The sequence below is a fragment of the Puma concolor genome, chromosome E3, assembly GCF_028749965.1.
Source record: "Puma concolor isolate L17-30 chromosome E3, mPumCon1.1.hap2, whole genome shotgun sequence".
Lineage (NCBI taxonomy): Eukaryota > Metazoa > Chordata > Mammalia > Carnivora > Felidae > Puma > Puma concolor.
The window spans coordinates 11,114,861-11,138,562 of NC_141682.1; the positions used below are offsets into that span (position 1 = coordinate 11,114,861).

At 55.3% G+C, this 23,702-nt stretch overlaps 1 protein-coding gene across 7 annotated transcripts in view; it reads left to right on the forward strand.

Annotated features, from left to right (window-relative positions):
• Positions 1-23,702, forward strand: part of GTF2IRD1 (GTF2I repeat domain containing 1) — a 123,955-nt gene that overhangs the window by 55,577 nt on the left and 44,676 nt on the right. For all 7 annotated transcript variants that reach the window (XM_086692511.1, XM_086692509.1, XM_086692510.1 and 4 more), the window contains 8 exons: positions 3,256-3,281; positions 4,172-4,280; positions 6,247-6,284; positions 6,773-6,853; positions 7,492-7,581; positions 14,788-14,835; positions 15,767-15,832; positions 16,884-17,067. In XM_086692511.1, coding sequence (XP_086548637.1) covers positions 3,256-3,281; positions 4,172-4,280; positions 6,247-6,284; positions 6,773-6,853; positions 7,492-7,581; positions 14,788-14,835; positions 15,767-15,832; positions 16,884-17,067 — 642 coding nt within the window. The remainder of the gene's footprint in view (positions 1-3,255; positions 3,282-4,171; positions 4,281-6,246; positions 6,285-6,772; positions 6,854-7,491; positions 7,582-14,787; positions 14,836-15,766; positions 15,833-16,883; positions 17,068-23,702) is intronic.

Here is a 23,702-nt window from a genome sequence, read left to right on the forward strand (position 1 = left end):
GGAATTTTGAGAAGTCAGAAGCTCCAGAGGGAGGTCTGTGTCGGAGATAAGATTTCTGAGAGTTGTCCTCATGGGTCAGGTAGGGCTCTCGCCAGGGTGGAGATAGAGAGGAGAAGGGAGTCCCCACTTTAGAGGCCAGGGCGAGGAGGAGGAGGGAGAGGAGGAAGCGGGGAGGAGCCACCAGCAAAGGAGGCTGAGAAGTGGGGGGTGTGGGGGGCGTGGTGGGAGGGCAGATTATTCTGGAAGTCCGCCCTGACCGTGTGGGTCTCCTGTTTGGAGCCCTTTCCAGCCCCCTGGGTACAGTGCATACTTTGGCCCCAAGGCAGGTCGTCAACCCCCCCTGCCTTCCCTCCCTCACATGGAGCACAGCCTTGGACACCCTTCTCTGAGTCCAGGCCGCCTTACCGCCTCCAGGCCTTGGCTGAGGCTCCTCCCTCCGCCCGATCAGCTCTCCCCAGCTTCCCACCTGTGTTCATCGTTCAAGGTGTGCTTACCTCTGGTCTGAGAGTCCTCCCCGGTGCCCTCGTTCAGAAAGGATTTCCCCCCGCCACGTTCTGGAAGTGAATTGAAACCAGTCGCCCTTCTGTCAGCCAGTGCCTGGTGCTGTGTAGCTTAAACATGTCTTGCTGCTGCTGAGTTCTTTTCCTGCTTGACTCTCGGGAGGGGGACAGGGGGTAGGTGAGAAGAAAGCTTCAGGGACACCCCAGTGGCCCCCCATGTGCCTGGCCATAGTATTTGGGTCCTCACCGTGGCTGACCTTGATCTCAGTCTAAACCAGAGCTTAATTAATGCTTCACTAGCATTTGCCAAGTGCCTGTTACAGGCTCAGCCCTTTGCTGGGCTCTACTGAGGACTTCACAGATAGCAGTCAGTCCCCAGAGGCCACCACCAGTCACGGCAGGGGGCGTGGGGTGGTCACTCCTGTGATGAGCTCAGGGCACAAGAGGACAACAGGTTTCCAAGTGTCGAGTCGATGGCAAGTGGCGAGCGGCAAGCCAGTGGGGCTTCCTGAAGGAGGAGGCTTTGGCATCAGGCAGATCGGGCTTAAAGTCACTCGAAGCACGATAACCTTGAATAGCCCTTCTCTTCTGAGCCTGTTTCTCGTTTGTAAAAATAAGGACAATGGTGTGGCCCTCTCCCCAGGATTTTTTCAACATAAAATGAGGAGGCAGGCCTAACACACCTGACCTATAGTAGATGTTCAATAAACATGAGTCCTTTCGCTTGACCTCATCTTCCTCACACATAAAGAAGTAGTCAAGTGCATCGGTGTTGACGGCCTGAGTTTGGGTCCTAGCCCTACTTTCCCAGCTGTGTGTCCTTGGGCAGGTCACTTAACTGCTCTGTGCCTCACTTTCCTCATCCGTAAAAGGGGGCTAGTGGTGGTCCTTGCCTCACGGCGCTGATGGGAGACCACATGGCGGGAGGTGAGCAAAGTACCTAGAACAGCAGCTCCTCCCTCCTGAGCCCTCCGGACCTTTTCTGCTGTTACACATCCTCGCCTGGTCGGTGGAGCATTTGAGATGTGAGTCGGGCAGAAGTGAGTCGGGAGGCAGGGCTTGGGAGCTGCCAGCAGGCTTCCTCTGCCGCGGCCCATGTGTCTGCAGGATCGGGGGCAAGTCAGGGGGAGAAGCCGATCCACAAGCCTTGGGGGTCTTATTATCGGTGGTAGGGGACTCCCTGGTCCCCCAAACGCCCATTCCCACCAGGACACCAGCCCCAAGTGTCAGGGTCCAAGCTGACACCTGAGGGGCAGACACATCAGTTCTACCTAAGGCAGAACATAAGGGGCAAAAGCATGCGGAGGGGGTCCCGGGCCTCTGGGATGTGTTCGGAAGATTGACCGCAACTGCTGGTCCGTGCCCGTCAAGCAGCCCTTGCGGGCCTGGCGGCTCCCGAGGGCATCTGTCAGGGTCCTGGAGCCTCGTCAGACCTCCCTGTCGTCTGCCCCCCAATCCTCCTCCCAGGGAACCTGGCAGGCCACGGGCGCTGTCTCCCTGATGGGCGACGGTAACACCGTAAATGATAAAAGCAGAGTCGAGGCCAGCAGCCTCCCTGTCACCGGGTGGGGCAGAGGAAGCAGGAAGCAGGGCTCGGCGAGGAAGTCGGTCTTCCCAGAGTTAGTCCCATGGCTGCTTCTCAGCCTTAGGGGACCCAGATAAGTGGGGGCCCCCAGGAGCAGCGGGGAAGGTGGGGCCCCTCAGAACGAGACGGGAGGTCAGGCCCCGGGCCTCGCCTGCCTCCCACGCTGACTTTTTGGCCTCTGTTTGAATTTTCTGCCGGCCTGGCCTTGGGCATTACTAGGCCCTTGTGTTGGGGCTCCAACATATCCTTTCTTGTGTCTCGTGTAGCATCTGTAGCCTGAGTGTCACAACCGAGGCCCTGTCCCCTCGTCCGGCTGTTCCATGGCACACAGACTCTGCTCAGGAACCCCCACCACTAGCTCCCCACCCTGGTGGGTGCCACCAAGGTGGGAGCCCGGGTGGACAAAAAGAATACCAGCCCTGAAGGCCGACAGGCAGCTGACCCCAGCTTCCTTGCCGACCTTCACCCCACCCCCGTGTTCCTGGCTCAGACTTCAGGTGTCTCTCCGGGATGACGCGGGGGTCCCGAATGGTCGCAGGCCCCCAGCCACCCCTCCTCCAGTCCGCGGTCTTTGTGGTGATGGGGTGGTCTGGAAGTGCCACGTTGCCCTCGGGGGCTCCCCATTGCCCACGGGGCAGAGAGCACGTGCCCGAGCCCAGCATGGAAGGCTGTTCCCCTCCCCCCCGAAGTCTTCCCAGACCCCTTCTCAGACTGGGGCTCCTTGGCTCCCGTGTGAGGGGTCCCCTGTGTCACCCACATGGCTACGATGTGGTGACAGGCCTGGCTCGTTGCAGTCAACACGGAGCTTCTTGGGAGCAGGGTCGGTCCCCGTACCTGTCACTGAGACACAGGCCATGATGGGTCGAAGCCCACGGGGCCCTGGCGGGAAAGGGGTGTATATCGTCTGCCACCTGTGGCCAGAAGGAGCTCGGGGCTGGGGCACCGAGGTGGACAGCTCGGACCCTCCAGGACCAGCCCGCCCTGGCTGGAGAGAAGTGCTCCTGGCTGTTCTGAACGGTGGCCACTCCTCCCCCACACGTAGCCAGCCCAGGACTCCGGGCTGCGGCGGCAGCCGTGTGCCTGGGACTGGAGGCCTGTCCCTGAGCCCCGGGGGGGCGGGGGAGCCCTCGGCCTGCATCGCTCTCATACCTGTCTCTCTCCTCTCCCCAGGATGTTCGATGAGCGAATTTTCACAGGTATGTGCGGGTACCATCCAGTCCATTCTGAACCTCTGAGCTGATGCCCCCGAGGGCTTGAGCCGCCATCCCACGGGGACCCTGGCGTGGGGAGGGGGCCTGGGCGTGGCCACCGCACCCCGGGCAGACACAGCCCCCAGCTCCCGGTGCAGGCGCCCCCTTCAGGGACAGTAAAGCTAACGTTTGCTGAATACTGACCTGTGGCGGGCAGTCTGGCTGGGAGCCTGTTCTGTTCTACTTTAATTTCGTTTTGAACAGTCCTGTGAGGCGGGTTCTGCTCTTCTCCCTGAAGCCCAGCCAGTAAGCCGTGAGGCTGGCCGCAAACCCAGGCGTGTGGCCCCGAGCCCGGGCTGTAACCAGTAGGCGGCACGCCCCTCAGGAAGAAGAGGAGGGCTCTGCGTGATGCAGCAAAGGGGGCAAGGATCTTGGGGCGCAGCAGACCTGGGTCCTAGTCCTGGCCCTGCGGCCCGCCAGCTTTGTGACCTGGGCAGGGTTATAGGAGCCTCACTTTCCACATCTGTGAAATGGGGGGCGATGAGGGCACCCAACTTCCTCTGGGGTTCTCCGATAATTAAATGAGAGAGGGCTCCCGCAGTATGGCCTTGGGGGCATCGGCCATTTTCTGGAGGGTTCCCTCAGCCTTAGGAGTGTACGTGAGGTCGGGACAGACATCCTGTAATCCTCCCGGATCCCTGGCCTCCTCCGGCGCTGGGGCCCATGTTCCTTCTCCCAGGAGGCATCTCTGCTCAGGACCTGTTCCTGGCCTGGCAGAGGCCAGACGACCCACAAAGGGCGCCCCCGAGAGCCTCACACCAAGGCCCGTGCCCACATGTCCCACAGGCCAGAGGCTGGCGGGCCTTTGTCCTGACCTTCCTTGTCTCTCCACCCAGGGAACAAGTTTACCAAAGACCCCACAAAGCTGGAGCCAGCCAGCCCACCGGAGGACACTTCTACAGAGGTCTCCCGTGCCACTGTCCTCGACCTGCCTGGGACTGCTCGGTAAGCCCCCCCCCCCCCCCCCCGGCGCTGGGCTGATAGTGTCACTGTAGCGGGGAGCAAGGCCTGGGGCTGGCCAGAGGATGCTGTGCCCGGTGTCTCCTGACAGCCTCACACCGCAACACCCCGGGTAGGCACAGGGTCACTCCACGCAGAGCCCCCTCCCGCCTGTGTCCCCACCCTGCTGCGGGCCAGGGAGAATCTGAAGGGACAGATTCTCTGCCGACCGTTTTCCAGCTGGAGAACCCTTGTCCCCACTCAGGATCTTAGCCGGATGTTGCCTGATGTCTCTCGCGGGAGCCCTTCCTTTGCACCCAGACTAGGTCAGGCAGCGGTCCTGCGTGTCCACAAGGCCCTGCGCTCAGCTCACGGCCTGGTCGTCACCGCCCGCCAGTGCCCCCCCGACCCGGGCTCTGGGCTCCTGGGGGCCAGGGATGGTCCCTTTGTCCTAGAATCACCGCATCCAGCCCAGGCCTCCCCCACAGTGCTCTGTGGAGTTACTGAATTCCCCATCCCAGGGGCCCTGCCCAACTTTGCTGCCCACCTCTCTTCCCAGACCTCTGTCCCCACTCCAGGCTGGTGGCCTCTCAGCTCCCCCTCCCACCAGGAAGTGCTGATTGAACCCCACCGTGCTCAGTTGTGGGGCTCCCAGACTGGCCAGACCCAGGCCCCAGGAGCTCCCACCCGGTGGGGAAGGTGGGTGTCAGACTGTTCACCCCAGGATAGGAAGCAGAATCTCTGCTGGGCCAGCCGGCAGCTGTTGTCCTGAGAGACCAGGCGCTGGGAATCTCGCTCATGGGGAGGCCCATCTTGTGGGGACGGGAGTGACCGTGGACAGGGGTGCGTTCGGCATTGGCAGCCTCTGTGGGTTCCTGGCTGCCTGGAGGGGAGAGCTGGGGCTGACGTGTGTTGTTTCTTGGCTTCCTTCCTTCCTTCCTTCCTTGCTTCCCTCCCTCCCTCCCTCCTTCCTTCCTTCCTTCCTTCCCTCCCTCCCTCCATCCCTCCTTCCTTCCTTCCCTCCCTCCCTCCCTCCCTCCTTCCTTCCTTCCCTCCCTCCCTCCCTCCCTCCTTCCTTCCTTCCCTCCCTCCCTCCCTCCCTCCCTCCCTCCCTCCCTCCCTCCTCCCTCCTTCCTTCCTTCCTTCCTTCCTTCCTTCCTTCCTTCCTCCCTCCCTCCCTCCCTCCCTCCCTCCCTCCTTCCTTCCTTCCCTCCCTCTCTCCCTCCTCCCTCCCTCCCTCCCTCCCTTCCTCCCTCCCTCCTTCCTTCCTTCCCTCCCTCCTTCCTTCCTTCCTTCCCTCCCTCTCTCCCTCCTCCCTCCCTCCCTCCCTCCCTTCCTCCCTCCCTCCTTCCTTCCTTCCCTCCCTCCTTCCTTCCTTCCCTCCCTCCCTCCCTCTCTCCCTCCTCCCTCCCTCCCTCCCTCCTTCCTTCCCTCCCTCCCTCCTCCCTCCCTCCCTCCCTCCTTCCTTCCTTCCTTCCTTCCTTCCTTCCTTCCCTCCCTCCCTCCCTCCCTCCCTCCTTCCTTCCTTCCCTCCCTCCCTCCCTCCTCCCTCCTTCCCTCCCTCCTTCCTTCCTTCCTTCCTTCCTTCCTTCCTTCCTTCCTTCCTCCCTCCCTCCCTCCCTCCTTCCTTCCCTCCCTCTCTCCCTCCCTCCCTCCTTCCTTCCTTCCCTCCCTCCCTCCCTCCCTCCCTCCTTCCCTCCCTCCTTCCTTCCTTCCTTCCTCCCTCCCTCCCTCCCTCCCTCCTTCCTTCCTTCCCTCCCTCCCTCCCTCCCTCCTTCCCTCCCTCCCTCCTCCCTCCCTCCCTCCTTCCTTCCTTCCTTCCTTCCTTCCTTCCTTCCTTCCTTCCTTCCTTCCCTCCCTCCCTCCCTCCCTCCCTCCCTCCCTCCCTCCTTCCTTCCTTCCTTCTTTCCTTCCTTCCTTCCCTCCCTCCCTCCCCCCCTTTCTTCCTTCCTTCCTTCCTTCCTTCCCACAGGTCAGACAAGAACGGTGTGTCTGAAGACTGTGGGCCAGGTAAGGAGACACGGAACCCTGCTGTGTGTGTCCTGGGGTTAGAGGGCATCTGCCAGCCCCACCCGGCAGCCTTGGGGAGGAGACCAGCTCAGACCATGAGCTGGGAGTACTACTAATGAGTTACCTCTGCCCACCCCTCTCCCCCAGGCCCCAGAGCATGCTGGGAGCTCCCTGGTGGGGGGGCTGGAGGTGGGGGGGATGTCAGGAGACCTGGATTCTGGCGTTACCACTACTCCTTAGTGTGTCCGTGACAAGTGGCTTCTCCTCTGTGTGCCTCAGTTGCCGAGCCTATGAACTAGAGACCCCAGGACGGGCCTGAGGGCCTGCTTGACCCTCCACTCCTGGTCTGGGCAGGAGCTTGGGGCCAGCCTGACTTTTCCCGGGGCCCTACTAACAAGTCACAGACACAGGAACGTTCCAGAATCAGTTCGCTTTGCCCGGCCCAGCTCGCACCCACCCACCCCTGACCCCTCCTTTCCTCTTCACAGGAACGTCAGGGGACCTGAGTGGGCTGCGGCCCATTAAAATCGAACCAGAAGATCTAGATATCATTCAGGTCACCGTCCCAGGTAAGGAACAGGTGTCTGAAGGGCTGACCCTCCTGCCCAGCCTGCCCAGCCTGAACCTATAGGAATCGAGCAGCTCCCAGAGCAGGGCTCCTGGACTTGCCAGAACGACCATGTCCCCTCCCCGGCTGTCCTCTCTGTCTCCCGAGGGCCAAGAAGGGGTCTCCAGGCCGCTGTTTCTCTAGTTTGACCCTGCGAGCAGTGGTGGGCATCACAGGCGCTTCCTGCAGCCATGTCTGCCCTCTGTGCTGGGAATGTCTGTCAGCTCCAAGTCCTTCCTGAAGTTCCACCCCCCCCCCCCCAACCTTCCTGCTCAGGCCTGACTCCCCTGGGGTTTGTAGGCAGGAGGGAGGAGAAGAAAAGGTATAGGAATAAGAGGGCCTGCGTTTGATTCCAGACTTAGAACCCCCTGTGCCTCAGTTTCCACATCTGTGAAGAAGAGAGCGTATTTGGTCTCTGGAGGCTCAGCGTGGGGTCCCACACCCCTCAGGCACCTGCCTCGCCTCTGGCAGAACTGGTCACTAAAGCTGTCCTCCCAGACTTCTAGGACACGGCTTCCTTAAGGGTCCTGCTCTGGGGGTGGGCCCCTGGGGGACCGTGACAGGGTAGGGTAGACAGAAGATGCTGTTGTCACTTTCCAGACCCTTCGCCAACCTCGGAGGAAATGACAGACTCAATGCCTGGGCATCTGCCCTCGGAAGATTCTGGTTATGGGATGGAGATGCTGACTGGTAAGAAACGGGCTAGGGCCCCACCTCCCCGGGGCGTACTGGGAGGGGTGGGCCAGGAAGCCCCCAGGCTTTCCTTGCTATTGACTTAGAGAAAACCCAGGGTATGCCTGACTCCCTGTACAGGCCAGATTTTTTTCTGGAAACTTGAAGTAGGCCTTGGTTTACATTGTCTGGCCTCTGCATTGTTCCCAGGAACCCCCATGTGAATTAATGTGTTCGTTTGTTCAACAAGTATTTATTGAGCACCTACTATGTACCAGGAGGTGCTGGGGACAGAGACGTATGTATACCAAACACCAAGGTCCCTGTGCTGCTAGTGTAGGGAGACAAAGAGTAAAGAAATCGATAGGTAAAATAGGAAGTCAGATGGTGGTAAATGCAGTCGGGGGAGAACAAGCCAGGAGGGGAAAGTGTGAAGGGGTGGGCGTGCGGTGGTTATTACAGGCCTTGGGTGGTCAGAGAGGAGCTCGCTAAGAAAGTGACGTTGGAACAAAGAACTGAAGGAGGGGGGAGCCATTGGACGTCAGGAAAGAGCTTTCTAGGCAGTGGGACCAGCGTGTGCAAAGGCCCTGAGGTGGGTTGCATCCAGCATGTTCAAGGAGAAGCAAGGAGGCCTGGGTGACTGGAGCAGAGTGAGTTAGGGAAGGCGAGGTCAAGGAGGTAGGTGATGGTGTGGGTTATGCAGGGTGAGTACGTCGAAGGAAGGAGTGAGGGCTTGACTCTGAGGAGACAGAAATTTCTCATGGGGGGGTGGTTGGAGCTCATGAGGGACATTTTAACAGTATTTGCTCTGCCCGTGGGGTTGAGAATAAACCACGGAGGAATGAGAACAAAGGCAGACACAGATTATTGTGCTATCCTAGCCAAGAGGAGTGGTCCAGCAGGTAGACAGCTGTGGGGAGGGCGCGGTGCTGTCTGCGTTTTGTCTTTTTAATTTCATTTTGGAAGTATTCAAAAACACCCAAAATTGAAAAGAGTTATTTAATGAATCTCAGGTGCCCAACTCCCATCTCAAAGCATTATTAACAGACATTCTGTGATTATTATAGATGGGAAAAACAAGAATTTTCATAGGTAAAGTTTAGAAGTTGATTATCACAAAGACGAAACAAATAGAACGTAAAATATATAGTACACAGGGTTCACAGGTACGGCAGAAAATGACGTTAGTACTCAAATAATTCAAATTTGGAAATCTCTGTAGCAAAGGATGCAGGGCCAGACCATGAAACTTGAAGGAGGGGACTGGCTTTTGTTTGTTTCCCATGTGTGTGATACCCCCTGTAGGCCTCATGGCGGGGGAGTGGGGGGGCAGTGGGGGTGCTTAAAGCTACCATATGGCATTTAAGTGACCAGCCCAGGGGTGCCTGGGTGGCTCAGTTGGTTGAGCATCTGCCTCTTGATTTCAGCTCACGTCATGATCCCAGGGTCGTGGGATCGAGCCCCACATTGGGCTCAAGGCAGCATGGATCCTGCCTGGAATTCTCTCTCTCTCCCCCTCTGCCCCTCTGCCCTACTCGTGCACTCTCTCTCTAAAATTAAAAAAAATAAAAGTAAATAAAATAAATAAGTGACTAGCACAGAGGCACCTGGCTGGCTCAGTTGGTAAAGCGTGCGACTCTTAATGTCACAGTCGTTGAGTTTGAGCCTTGCGTTGGGTGTAGAGATTATATAACAACAGGAAAACAAAATAAATAAACGGTGCAAAGAGGTCTCAAAAATGTAAGGTTCAGTGTGGAAAGCAAGTGCAGAAGGGTAGGGGAGATACAGAATTTATGTAAGTTTAGAAACATAAAAACGGTGTGGTTTAATGTTTTATTTAAAAACTTAGGGCAGGGGTGCCTGGATGGCTCAGTCGGCTAAGTGTCCGTCTTCGGCTCGGGTCATGATCTCACGGTTCATGGGTTTGAGCCCCTCGTCGGGCTCTGTGCTGACATCTCAGAGCCTGGAGACTGCTTTGGATTCTGTGTCTCCCTCTCTCTCTGTCCCTCCTTGTTGCAATCCCTCTCTCTCTCTCTCTCTGTCTCTCTCTTTGTCTGTCTGTCTGTCTCTCTCTCTCTCTCAAAAATAAACATGTAAAAAAAATTAGGTGCAGATATGACAAATGCTAACATATATCCTTTCCAGCTGGTGGATACATGGGTGTTTGTTACGACATTCTGTGTACTTTTCTGCACGTGAAAATTTTTTCCCCAACCAAAAACAGATTCATGACTGGAGAAATACAGGAGGTTTCCTGCTGGCCCAGGAGGATGGTGCCGTGTTAATTGGTGACCGAACGGAAGCAGAGCGTCTCTGCTCCGTGTCCGCGTCCATCTTCTCTGTTAGGGAGAATGGCCTGGAAACAGGAAAGCTGAGCAGGACCTGGGAGTCCCATTCAGTGAGGGGAGAGGGTCTACAGAGCCGCTGTGATGGAGTGGAGGTCTCCAGCTTCCGAGGAATTGGATCCCAGGCGGATAATACGTAAGATCCACTGTCCACAGCGCCTGAGAAGTCATGGGGGGACAGAGGATGAGCCGGCAGTGGGGAACAGACTTCCAGAGGAGGGTTTGTCCAAACTGCAAACAGGTGCACCTGTCCCAGGCTCGGTTCGGAAACAGATTTCCGCACAGATGACTGGACCATTAGAAGGGAGCCAGCCAGCGTGGGCTCATTCTTTGGGACTGAGTTGGCTCGGGATCTGGGTTTGACTGTGGGCCAGCCGGGGACGCAGGGCTGCACGGGGACTCCAGCCTCCTCCTGGGGGAGCTTTCCCACGGTGTCCTGCTGGGCTCGGTCCTCCTTCTTGTTTTTATCAGTTGGGTAAAGGCGGTTCAGGCAGCAACACGATGCAGTTTCCAGAAAGAATGGACAGTGCACCGAGGAGTGATGTTCCCCATGGCTGTCAGAGGCCAGAACACTGGGCTGGAATCCACAGGAAACATTCGCAACCCGAGGACCATGTCATGGGCAGGGTTCCCCGGGGGACGGACTCTGGGATGGAGTTTAATGTGTGTGGGGGGGTCATTAGATGCATCTATGTAAGACAGGGGATGGAAGTTTGGGGAGGTTGCCGCCGGGGAGTTAGAGCCGTGATGGAGCCCCAGCAACGGCATCTGCCAGCACCATGGGAAACTCTAGAGCCAGAATGGCCCCCTGGGGTTGTTCCGAGTTGGGCTGGGACATCCTCAACCGGTCGTGGGATGGGAGCCGCCCCTCACGGGCACCTGCCGCCAGCTGCCCACATTCCCTGCTGCTGGGCCAACAAGCATTTCCTCGAAGGGGACCGGAGCGGGACGTCCCAGTGTCCACCACAACGTGAACGGCTGATTGTACAAAAAAAGAAAGCGACAGCCAGCAAAACAGACGTGTGTGGCCTCCGAGAGACGAGGGCTCGGACTAAGGGGCATCTCTTTTGCACCCCTTAGTTGGGCAGAACCTCCGTGGAGCGTACTGGGAAGTGGGTGCTCCTAGTCCTGGGAAGAATGCGCATCCCCGAGTTGCTTTTTAAAGAAATTTGTCAGCTGCAGGAGCCATCAACATGAGTGATGCTGGTAGTTCCAGGGGTCCGGTCCTAGGAAATCATCTGAAATACGGACACCGTTTTCTGCACAGAGACGTTCGTGGCCGTGTTACTGGTAGCGGCGAAAACCTGGAAGGAGCCAGCCCACCTGTCCGGGGAGCTGTTGATGGCATCCTCCTGACGGGCTGTCAGCAGCCACCAAAAATAGGCAACAAGGCGGGGAGCATGTGAGGGCACAGGGCTGCTGTTTGCAACCGTTGAAGACATAATCACTGGTTCAATAAACAAAGCAGAGGATCGGCGAGAACAGTAGCTTTGTTAGGTTAAGCGAGTTATCTTTTTCGGAATTCCCTCCATCGGTTATGATGTGCTTTTAATACCTTGGGAGTGAAGAAAGAATATTCTCGATGGGTCGGGCAGGACCGGACTTGGTAGCAGTCGTGGAGAAACTGTGTGGAGGCTCGGGATGAGCGGACAGAGTGGCCCGGCCGCTAAGGTCGCACGGCACCTGGCTGTGTTCACAGCGCTGTTAGAGAAGACCGTGGGTGCCTGTCTCAGGTCTGGACACCAGGGGGGCTGGGCGGCCGTGGACCCGTATGGCTGTGGTCCATTTCTTTCTTTCTTTTTTTTTGTTTTTTTTTAACGTTTATTTATTTTTGAGAGAGACAGAGCGTGAGTGGGGAGGGTCAGAGAGAGGGAGACACAGAATCCGAAACAGGCTCCAGGCTCTGAGCTGTCAGCACATAGCCCGACGCGGGGCTCGAACTCATGGACCGCGAGATCATGACCTGAGCTGAAGTCGGATGCTTAACCAACGGAGCCACCCAGGCACCCCTACCCTGGTCCGTTTCTATCGGAAAGGCTTCTCTTCTTTGGTTTGACCGAGTGGGAACCTGAGGCCTGGCCTTGGGCTGTCGATCCAAGGCTTCTTTCAAAGCACCCCGCTCAGCACTGGTCAAGTGTGAAGATTTGAAGGTTTTCAGGACCACTGTGGATCAGAAGGGTGTGTGTGTGTGTCCAGGCATGTGTTTTTCTGGTTGCATGTGTGCATTGTAAAATAAATGCTATAGAACCGTGCAGGGAAAGCTGCATTGCCCCCTCCTTGGGCAGCTATTAGTTTAGCATCCATACTTCATGTGTCTTTTCTTTCTGCACATTGCTAAGTGCTAATGGATGCTGCTACTCTTTTGCACAAGCTGGTGCTTTGGCCGTCTCTCTACGGCACCATGGTATTTGCGTGTCGTTGATCATTTCTTGAGGGTATCTCTGGTTATTCACAGTTGAAAACGGGGGAGCGGTGAGCACGTGAGTGGGCTCGTTCAGGGTGAATAGCCCAGCCTCCAACGTCTGGGTGGAGAGTCTGGCAAGTTCCCCAAGTTTGGTATTTGGAACCCCAACGCACGTGGGTCAGAGCCCCTAGGAGTCGACCCAGCTTAGTTTCCTTCCTTTTTTTTTTTTTTTTTCCAATGCTTATTTATTTATTTTGAGAGAGCGAGAGAGAGAGAGTGAGCACAAGCTGGGGAGGGAGACACAGAATCTGAAGGAGGCTCCAGGCTCCAAGCTGTCAGCACAGAGCCTGATTTGGGGCTCGAACCCACGAACCGTGAGATCATGACCTGAGCCAAAGTCGGATGCTTAACCGACTGAGCCCTCCAGGCGCCCCCCAGTTTCCTTCCTTCCTCCATAGTGGGGCTGAAGATGCCTGGATTCGGTGGGGAGCTGGGGCTGGTCCTATCCCTATCAGCTCTCCAGATTGTTGATCCTGCCGGAAAGACGGCACACAGCCGGGATGGACTCCCTGGCCAGGTCTCCCTCTGGCTTCGTGTCCCTCTGGACCACCTCGTAACCTTAATTGGTGCTCCAGATTCACGCTTGGGCGGTTCCCTTCACCTGGGACTGATAGTTACCTGGCTCCTCTTGTCACAGGTCCCTGCCCAGGGAAATCCCCTGGTGGCCCTGCCGGTCCCACCACACTCCTCTCTCCCTGTCCGCCCCCCTCTTCCTCTAGAAATGGCACAAATGCAGTTTATGCGCAGGACCTTCCAGAAGCTGACCCTGAGATAAGGCTTTGCTTGCATGTGTCTATTTGGGAGGAGATCCAGGCGTGCTGGCGTGGGGTGGGAGGCAGGAAGTGTTACGAGGCCCGTTACTGCTGCAGACTGCTGAGCCACGGGACCAGAGAGCCACGTAAAGCACGCGTTGGAGTTAGGCAGCCCAGTGAGGAGGGAGCTGGGATAGTGATCCTCTAAATCGCCCTATGTTGTTGGTCGAGAGCCGTTTCCAGGCGGTTTGTTGTGCTGGACCACAGCTTGCTGGGGTTGTCACTGCAGCCAGAGTAAATCCTTCGTGCAGAGTCAGGAGGGCCCAGCACCCACCGCCCACGGGGTGCCCAGGGCTGGCCCTCTACCTTTTCAAGTCAGCTGAGCATAGGTGAAACCCTCCAGAACCTTCCAGCCCCTTCGGAGCTGAGCCCCAAACTTTGGGTTTGTCCAGTGATCCCAGACGCAGGCTCACTTCCCTCCATCCTGAGGGAATTTTGACTCTTGGCAGCTCTCCCCAGGATCAGCCCCTTTCCTTCCAGCTCACGATCCTGTCTGGGACCGGGGACAGCGCCCTGTATCCCTCTGTCCCCAAGTGCTCCCTGCAGGAGCTGGCGGGGGAGCAGACGGGCACCGGCCGGGAGTGTGGCAGGCCTGGGGTCCACCTGTTCCACCGCTTTCCAGCTCCGCTGCACGTCGTGAAGGGTCAGTCCCGCGTGTGAAAGCACCTGGCCGCCCAAAGTGCCAGCGGGCTTCCCAGATGATAGCCTCCTTCCGGTTGTTTCAAGCGTTGAAAATCCCCGATGCCTTCCTTCCTCCAAACCCTGGCAATAATGGGCTGCTGCTCAGGGAGGCCCCGCGGTGTGCCTGCCCCCCTTGCCCCAGCATCCCCCCCCCGCCATCCACATACATGTACTTCTTCCTACAGCCAAAACCTCAGTTTACCCCCCACCCAAGCTGCTCTTCCCTCCCTGTTCCCCCCCTGCTGCTTTTCGTATCATAGACCCTCGTATCCAGGCAGGTATCCCTTTCCTGCAGGAAGCCCCCTCTCCTCAGCCCTTCCCCCCCCCCCCCCCCCCGGCCACCAGGAGCCCCCACCCCCATGCAGCTTTACCACCCACCTTTCGAGTTGCTCACTCACCATGTCCTCGCTTCCTGGGGACGAGGCTGGGTCTGAGCTGGGAGCTTAGGCCAAGGTCAGTGCCATCTCATCAGAGAGCCCCCTGGACCACCTGACCCAGGATAGGTCCACGCTCCCCACTCGCCCTCCCCCCCCCCCGTCCCCTCATCCAACTGCTTTTCCTACGGCATCACTGCTGACTGGCATTACATGTTCTATCTGGCGTCACAGCAGGACAGGGTTCCTTTTGTTCCCGTGTGTCCTCAGTGCCTAGAACAGAACCCATCACGTGGAAAGAACGGACTGACTCGGGTCTGGTCCCCAGAGGTACCAAATGTGCTCCGACACCTGGTCTCTGAACGTGCCCTCCTTGTGCCTTCAAAAGGAGGGCAAGTTTAGTCCCTGTGCAGGGTGAGGGTCCCCAACCCCACCTGGGGAGTTGCCATGCTGTGCTCTACGCCCCCCACTTGTCCGGCCTGACTTTTGCAGCACAGGGCCCAGCAGATGCTGCACGTGGCTTCCTGGCACCCTCTGCTCTCTTTCAGAGAAAGGCCCCAGCGAGGACCCCCGGCCTGAGGAGAGGCCCACAGAAGGTGAGGCTCCGTCCACCTCCCCCGTCACACCCCACCTCTCCTCGCCTCCCCCCGCCCTTCCTCTCCCCATTGTCTCCGGTTCTTTCCAACACGCCGTTGGAGGTGAGGGTCCTGTGGGCTTCCTAAAGGTGGGAGGAGTTTACAGATGTGTCTTCCAGAACTAGGAGGCACCTGGTCAGAGGTACAAGCAGCTCTTTGTGGTGCGCGAAATGCAGAGCATCCTCTTTGTTTTTATACACACCCTGCTTCTTTCACAAAGGTTTTAAGTCTGGAGACTGAGCAAGTAGAATGGAGGCCGGAAAGCATAAAATTGGCTTTGTGTCCAACAGACCGGCTCATTCTCAGGAACACTGCTCATCCCCTTCCTGTTGAGTGAGAGTAGTGTGCAGGAAGAGAGATCAAAGCGGGGATGTGTGTGTTTCCTCTTGGGGGTTTCTGCCCCTGGAACGGAATGAGTGGCTGTGAGAGGAGAGAACGGTCATTTCCCCAAACCCAGCCTGACCCGGGGCAGGGATAGAAAATTCCACTGCCACCTGGTGGCGGCATACTCAATTTACAGGCTTACCATTCCCCCACTAGCTAAGTCACTTCCCGAGCTGGTCTAGAGTGACAGACGCACCCTTAGAAAGGTCTCTGGTCATTCTTCGGCCGCAAAATTGCCAAAATCTTCCAAATCACCATTCAGCCCTGGTGGTACCTTAGACCCGATTTTAAGAGCAGACGTTTGAGTTTGGGAACCCTGCAGACCAGTCTGGGGGTGCCATTTCTGGGGAAAGAGGTTACCCGCCGCCGCCACCCGGCCTTCCCCCCCCCCCACTTCCAAGGTCCCAATGCGGGGTCATTCTTGGTGCTGGCAGAGCTGGGACATGAGCTGAGGAGCGGGGTCCTGCTGCCCCTGGGGAGGCCCAACAGGCTGCCTTTTGCCTTCCAGACAGCCACGGTGACGTGATCCGGCCCCTGCGGAAGCAGGTGGAACTGCTCTTCAACACGCGATACGGTGAGCAAGGAGCTGGACAGGCCCAGGGTGGCCGGCCCTCCTTCCAGCCACCCTGTTTTCAGAGGGACTCTGGGCCCCGCTGCTCCCTGCACAGGGGCAAGGGAGGGAGGGGCGGGGGGGGGGGTGCTGGGGCGCACTGGGAAGGGGATGGGGACACCCAGGGAAACTGAGGCATTGCCCTCCCCCCCTAAACGCGTCCCCCAGCCTTCTTCATCCACACGCTCCCTCGGTCTGCCTCAGCCGCACATTAGAGAGCCCCTTCTGTTCACTGCAGTGACCGCTCTTCTGTTCTCACAGACACCCTCATCCAGGGTCCTCAGGAGGACTCTTATATAGCAAGGACTTTCCTACTTGGGAGTCCAGGAAAGGGGGTATGGGAGGGGAGAGGAGGCTATTCTTCTGTTAGGCCCCAGTGGTTTGCCGGGCACTGGCTAGGGGTTTCACATGAGCTCTCCCGTCCCGCAAAACCCTTGCGTCCTCATACCCATTTTACGGATGAGGAAAAATAAGGCCTAGGGAGATGATTCGGCTTGTCTGAGCGTGAGTGGCAGTGAGTGGCTGGCCTGGGTCTCCAACCTATCCCATTCCTAAGCTGCGGTGCTGGGCCACACAGAGTTTGGGGGTTATTTCTGGTGGGAGGGGGACTCCGGAAGGCCGTACCAGCAGCACAGGGGATAGGGGGCTTGGATGGAGCCAATGCCAGGTGTCACCAGCCATCAGTGGTTTCAGTGCATGAGGGCACTGACTGTGTGTGGGTTTGGGGGTCCCACTGACTCGGGTTCACACCCCCCAGCCCTGGGGCTCTGCCACTGAATCATGTCCCCTCTGAGCTCCCGGTCTCTTACCTGCAGACTGGGGATAACAGTATCCATCTCTCAGGAGGGTTGGGGGGGTCAACTAACACCTGACTCTCAAGAGCCCTCGCACCTGCACACACACACACACGCACGCACGTATGCACGCACACACCCCGCACAGACGCAGGAGGCTAGAGCGGAGGCTCATAGCCCCCGTAGCCCTGGGTGGCCCTACAGCAGCCATGTCTCCGCAGCCAAGGCCATTGGCATCTCGGAGCCCGTCAAGGTGCCCTACTCCAAGTTCCTGATGTACCCAGAGGAGCTGTTTGTGGTGGGGCTGCCTGAAGGCATCTCCCTCCGCAGGCCCAACTGCTTCGGGATCGCCAAGCTCCGGAAGATCCTGGAAGCCAGCAACAGCATCCAGTTTGTCATCAAGAGGTAAGGGCTGGCCGCGTCCACAGGGGGGCCCTCTAGGCTTGCCCGGCGCCTGGGAGAAGCACCAAATCGTGGGGGGAAAACATCGTCTCATTTTTGTCTTCTTTTTTTTTTTTAAGTTTGTTCATTTTGAGAGAGACAGAGAGAGCCAGTGGGGAGGATGGGGAGAGAGGGAGGGAGAGAATCCCAATCAGTCTCTGCACTGTCAGTGCAGAGCCCAGCACGGGGCTTGAACCCACAAAGCCGTGAGATAACCACCCAGGCACCCTTGCTTTTGCCTTCGAGGGCCCAGCGGAGCGCCAGGGGATCCAGCCTGTGTGCCCAGCTCAGATATAAAATCCGTGAGGAAAAGGTGGAGGCAGCTACTGATTTAAGGTGGGGAGGGGTGTCTGGGGTGACCTGTTTGTTGCTACTGTTACATCATGTAAATTTAGGCTTGGTTTGGTTGAAAGTGGCAAGAAAGAGGAGAGTCTTAAGGGTTTGTCCCCCCTCCCTGGGGGAGTAGATGGCCCCCCAAATTGGGAGATTCATGGCAGCCTTTGTGCCTAGAGTGGCAGGTGGGTGACGGGGTGTGGAGCCGGGCGCCCTCCCACGGGGCCTGGTTTGCACCAGGAGGAACAAGGAAGGGGGTGCTCCGAGGGACCCAAATAATGGACATGTGGTGCCTTCCTTCAACAAGTACATCTTGAGTGCAAGCCGTGTGCAGGTTGTGAGAAGCAGCAAATGCTGAGTTCTACCCTTGAGTTGGCCAGTCTCATTGACTAAAACTACCATATAATGTCAGGCAAAGGCGAACGCTATGACACAGGGTCAGGGGGCAGAGAGGGACAGGAGGAACCTATTTAAGGAAGCAAGGCATGTTGATATCTGGCGAAAGGGTGTTCAGGCAGAGGGAGTGGCAGGTGCAAAGGCCCTGAGGCAGGGGCACGTTCACATGTTTGAAGACTAGTGAGGTGCTGGTGTGACTAGGCAGACTGAGGGAGAAAAGAGTGGTAAAGCCTGGGAGGGAGCAGGGGCTGGATCATGCAGGGTCTCGGACAAGCTTCAAGAGTTCGGATTTTATTTTACATTTAATGAGAACTCACTGGAAGATTCGGAGGAGAATATGACATGATCTGGTCTTTTTTTTTTTTTTTTTTTTTTTAATGAGGTGGAGGGTGACCTGAGGATTGTGGGCAGGGGCAGCAGCAGGGACCAGCGAGGAGGCTTTCCTCTGGCCCCATGGACAGGGTGGGAGCTTGGTGAGAAGTTTAGGTTCAGGCAGCATTCTGAAGATGGGCTGTCGGGATTTGCTGACATGTTGGCCGTGGGGTGGGAGAGAAAGGGGGGCCCGAATGACTCCATCAAGGCTGATCCCCTGGGGGGGCGGTAATCCATTCTCTGAGATGGAAGGGGTGGAGGCTGTCGTCAGGAGTCAATCTGACGCGTGTTGTGTTTGAGGTGCATGGGGGGGGGCCTTCTGGCAGATGGATACCCAAAACTCACCCCCTGGGCAGGACAGACGTCAGGGTGGGGACAGGGCATTGGGACCCAAATGTCCTGAATGTCCACTTTCAGGAGGGAAGGGACACATGGGGGCTGCCTGCCCCGTCCCTCCCTCCAAGTCGAGAACCTGAAAGCCTCGGAGGTAGGAGCCAAGTCAAGAGCGCCTCCTCAGTAAGCTGACCTAGGTCGATGTTTAGTGCAGGGTCAGCCTTTCTCCTGTGCTCACGAGCATTTTTTTTGCCCCTTTATACTCAGAAAGGGAGGCCGATGAGCCTGGTGACACTCGGTCTCCTGGGGCTGAGTCTGCACCTCCTGTTACTGCCCGTGACCTTGGGCAAGCTGCTCGGGGTGTCCAATGGGAAGCACCATACGCTTCCCAGAGCGGCAGTCTGGAGGTCGAGGCTCAGCCAAGGGCCTGGTGCACTGTAAGTACTTGATCAAGATGGGTTTGTTTTTTTTCTAGCATCAGGTGTGTTAGGGTTTAATTCATATTCAGCAAAATTCACCTTTTTTTTTTTTTTAAGTTGTTTATTTACCTTGAGAGAGAGAAAGACTTAGGGGAGGGGCCGAGAGAGAGAAGAGAACCCCAAGCAGGCCGTGTGCTGCCAGATGGAGCCCGTTGTGGAGCTCGAACTCATGAACTGAGAGGTCGTAACCTGAGCGGAAATCAAGAGTCGGAGGCTCAACCGACTGAGCCACCCAGGCGCCCCTCGCCCTTTTTAAGTGTACCCTCTTTGAACTCTGACAAGCTCTTACAGTCGTATAACCGCCACTGTAATCAGGATACAGAACAGTCCCATCACCCCCAAAATTTCCCGTGTCCCCTTTGTTGGCCACCCTAGAGCCCCTGGCAACTGCCGATCGACCTTCTGTCATCATTTTGCCTTTTCCAGAATGTCCTTCAAATGCAGCGGTCCAGTGTTCAGCCTTTTGAGTTGACTTCTTTCTCTTAGCTTTTGAGAGAAATTCATGTGGTTGCCTGGATAAGGATTTCACGTCTTTTAAAATATATCAGTTTTGAAAAGTAAGTTTAGGGGCACCTGGGTGGCTCATTCGGTTAAGCGTCCGACTCTTAATTGCAGTTCAGGTCATGATCTCGCGGTTCGTGAGTTTGAGCCCCGCATCGGGCTCTGTAGTGACCATGTGGAGCCTGCTTGGGATTCTCTCTCTTTCTCTGCCCCTCCCCTGCACTCGCCCACTCTCTCAAAATAAATAAAATAAAATAAAGTAAAATAAAATAAAATAAAGTAAAATAAATTAAATTAAAGTAAAATAAAATAAAAGAAAATAAAGTAAAATAAAAGTAAAATAAAATAAAATAAAGTAAAATAAAGTAAAATAAAATAAAGTAAAATAAAGTAAAGTAAAAGAAAATAAAGTAAAATAAAATAAAGTAAAAGAAAATAAAGTAAGATAAAATAAAGTAAAATAAAATAAAGTAAAATAAAATAAAATAAAGTAAAATAAAATAAAAAGTAAGTTTAACTGATTACAGTTTTCTGCAAGCCATGCAAAGAAAAAGGCTCCAGTGGGAGAGAGCGATGGCTTTTGCCGGGCATGGCATTTGGGGCTGTGGAGCAAAGGCTTTGCTGGGTAATTTTAAGAGACTGAGCCCTTAGTGTACTTACTTTGTTATTTCTCATTTTAAAACTCAGCAAAACTACTGTTGGGAGTATTAAGTGAGAAAGAGCCACCTCTCATTTTAATCTTACTTTAGGAAAGGGTGCGTTGGGGGGCGATGTAAATGTTCTAGAATTAGGTAGAAGGACAGCTGTATAAACAACTTTGTGAATGTGCTGAAAACCACAGATTGGTATACTTTAATTTTTTTTTTTAATGTTTATTTATTTTTGAGAAAGAGAGAGAGTGTGAGCAGGGGAGGGTCAGAGAGAGAGGGAGACACAGAATCGGAAGCAGGCTCCAACTCCAACGCGGGGCTCGAACTCACGAACCGTGAGATCATGACCTGAGCCGAAGTCGGACGCTTAACCAACACCACCCAGGCGCCTGAGATTGGTGTACTTTAAAGATGAATGTTATGGTATATGCATTCCATCCAAATAAGGAATATGTATGTACCTCATGTATATGTATGTAGATATGCATATTAGCGTGCTGGGCCGGCAGTAACAAAGCGTAACAGACATTTATCTCCCCTGGCTCTGGAGACCGGAAGTCCAAGATCAAGGTGTGGCAGGTCGCGTTTCTCTGGGGGCCTCTTTCTCTGGCTTGCAGGTGGTCACCTCTTCACTGTGCCTTCATATGGCCTTTTCTCTATGTACATACATCCCAGGTGGCTCTTTCCATGTGACCTAATTCCTTCTTCTTATAAGGGCACCAGTCAGGGGATGAGGGTCCGCCCGACGTCCTCATGTAAATTTAACCACCTTTTAAAAGACACTGTCTTCAAATACAGTCACATCCCAAGGTACGGGGGGGTCTGGGCTTCAACATATGAAATTTGGGGGAGATACAGTTCAGCCCATAAAAATATAAAGTTGACCTTCGAACAGTACAGGGATTAGAGGGGTGTCTGGGTGGCTCAGTCGGTTAAGTGTCCAACTCTTGGTCAGGACCTCACAGTTCATGAGATTGAGCCCCATGTAGGGCTCTCTGCTGAGAGTGCAGAGCCTGCTTGGCATTCTCTCTCTCCCTCTCTCCCTTCCCCTCCCCTGCTCGTGTGCATGCACACACATGTAAGCATGTGTTCGTGCACTCTCTCTCAATATAAATAAACATTAAAAAAAAATGGAGGTTAGGAGTCCTGACACCCCCCAGTCCCCATGCAGTTGAAAATTCACGTATCACTTTTGACTCCCCAAAAACTTAACTACTTACCTCTGAAACTAATGTAACATTGTATGTCAACTATAATCAGGCATAAAAAAAGAATAGGAAAAAAAAAAGTAACTACTAATAATCCACTGTTGACCCGGAAGCCTTACCAATAACATAAACAGCTAGTTAACATGAATTTGTATGTTGTATGTATTATATGCCATATTTTTACAACAAAGTAAGCTAGAAAAAAAGAAAATGTTCAGAAAATGTAAAGAAGTGGGGTGCCTGGGTGGCTCAGTCGGTTAAGCGTCCTGACTTTGGCTCAGGTCATGATCTCGCGGTCCAGGAGCTCAAGCCCCGAGTCGGGCTGTCAGCACAAAGCCCACTTCAGATCCTCTGTCCGCTCTCTCTCTGCCCCTTCCCCACATGCACGTGCACTCTCTCTCAAAAATAAATAAACATCTTAAAAAATTTATAAACAGAGGGGTGCCTGGATGGCTCAGTCGGTTGAGCGTCTGACTTCGGCTCAGGTCATGATCTCACAGTTCGTGGGTTCGAGCCCCGCATTGGGCTCTGTGCTGACAGCCCAGAGCCTGGAGTTTCGGATTCTGTGTCTCCCTCTCTCTCTACCCCTCCCCCACTCGTGCTCTGTCTCTGTCTCTCTCTTTCTCTCTCTTTCAAAACTTAGCACTTGGGGCGCCTGGGTGGCGCAGTCGGTTAAGCGTCCGACTTCAGCCAGGTCGCGATCTCGCGGTCCGTGAGTTCGAGCCCCGCGTCGGGCTCTGGGCTGATGGCTCAGAGCCTGGAGCCTGTTTCCGATCCTGTGTCTCCCTCTCTCTCTGCCCCTCCCCTGTTCATGCTCTGTCTCTCTCTGTCCCAAAAATAAATAAACGTTGAAAAAAAAAAAAAAAATTCAAAACTTAGCACCCAAAATTTTTTTAAAAACTTAGAAAATGTACAGAAGAGAAGATGCATTTACAGCACTGAACTGTATTTTTTGGAAAAAAATCTGTATGTGAGTGGACCCACACAGTTCAAACGCATGTCCGTCAAGGGTCAACTGCACATTTGTATATATGAGAAGTCATCACCTGCAGGAGACGTCAGTAATTGACCGACACACTTTCTGCCTGTACCTGACCTCCACATCCTTGTGGAGGACATACTTTGGACAACCTCTACCAGTCATTACAACTGGCACAAATCAGATTAAACTTTCTAAACTTTTGATCGGAAAGCATTCTTTACACCCCGATCCTTGAGCTTGTAAGCCAGATGTTCATATTCTTTGGTGCATTCTTGTGGGGAGAGGACCCCTTGCTTTCATCAAATTCTCCAAAGTTTAGAAACCTTTTGGAAACTTAAAATCTTGGGTGGGTTCACACGGATAGGGCTCTGGCTGATGTAACACCACAGTGAGATCTGATCCTGACCACAGGGCATTAGCAGATGCCACAGGTTCAGGGCACGGTCTCCAACAAGACCACGCCCACTTCAGACCCCAGCTGCAAGTTTGGGGGTCCCTAGGCCACCTACACTTCTGAGCATCTGGTCCTAAATCTGAGGCTTCCCACAACTCCCTGCAAGTTCAGTAATTAGCTAGAACAACTCCCAGACCTCGGGAACGTCCTGTATTACAATTACCATTTTATATAAAGGGTACTGACCAGGACCAGCCAAATGGCACTCACAAAAGGCGAGGTCCCCATGTTATCAGGGCATATGTCACCCTCCAGCCCCGAGTTCAGTGTCCATGATTATTATTGGGATTCTTTCCATAGGCGTGCTCGATCGGGTCATTGGCCATGTGACTGAGCTCAGTCTGTAGAAATTAGGAGGGTGGGCTGATAGCAGGTGGCTCAGAGCCTCAGCCCTCTAAAGTGGTCAGTCTTTCAGAATCCCACATCATCTCCCTAGCGTAAACTTCGGTGTGATCCAGGGTCCCAACCAGGAATAATAATAACGAAGACGCTCCCGTCACTCGAGAAATAACCAAAGATGAGCGTTTACCTCCCAGGAACCAGAGACAGAGACCAAAGTCTTTATCATATAGCACGGATTCTCAATGCCCTGTTTGTAATGCAGACTTGTCCAGCTAGAGCAGGCCTGTCCTGGAGTCTGTGGCAGGCTGAGGATGTTGGGGAGGTCAGGCTGGCTGGAGGAGGGCTGACGGGCCAGGGGGGACGATGGAGTGGGACGGGTAGTGGAAAACTACTTCGAATCTCCTGACGGGTGTCGTGGGGGTGGGGTGCTGGACCAGGGTTCAATGTGAGTATGGGTCTGTGGGTGAGGCTGCTGGGAGAGGTAATGAGCTCTCCGTCACCGGGGTAACCAAGAAGTGGCCCAGAGGAGACCCTGCCTAGAAGGGAGAC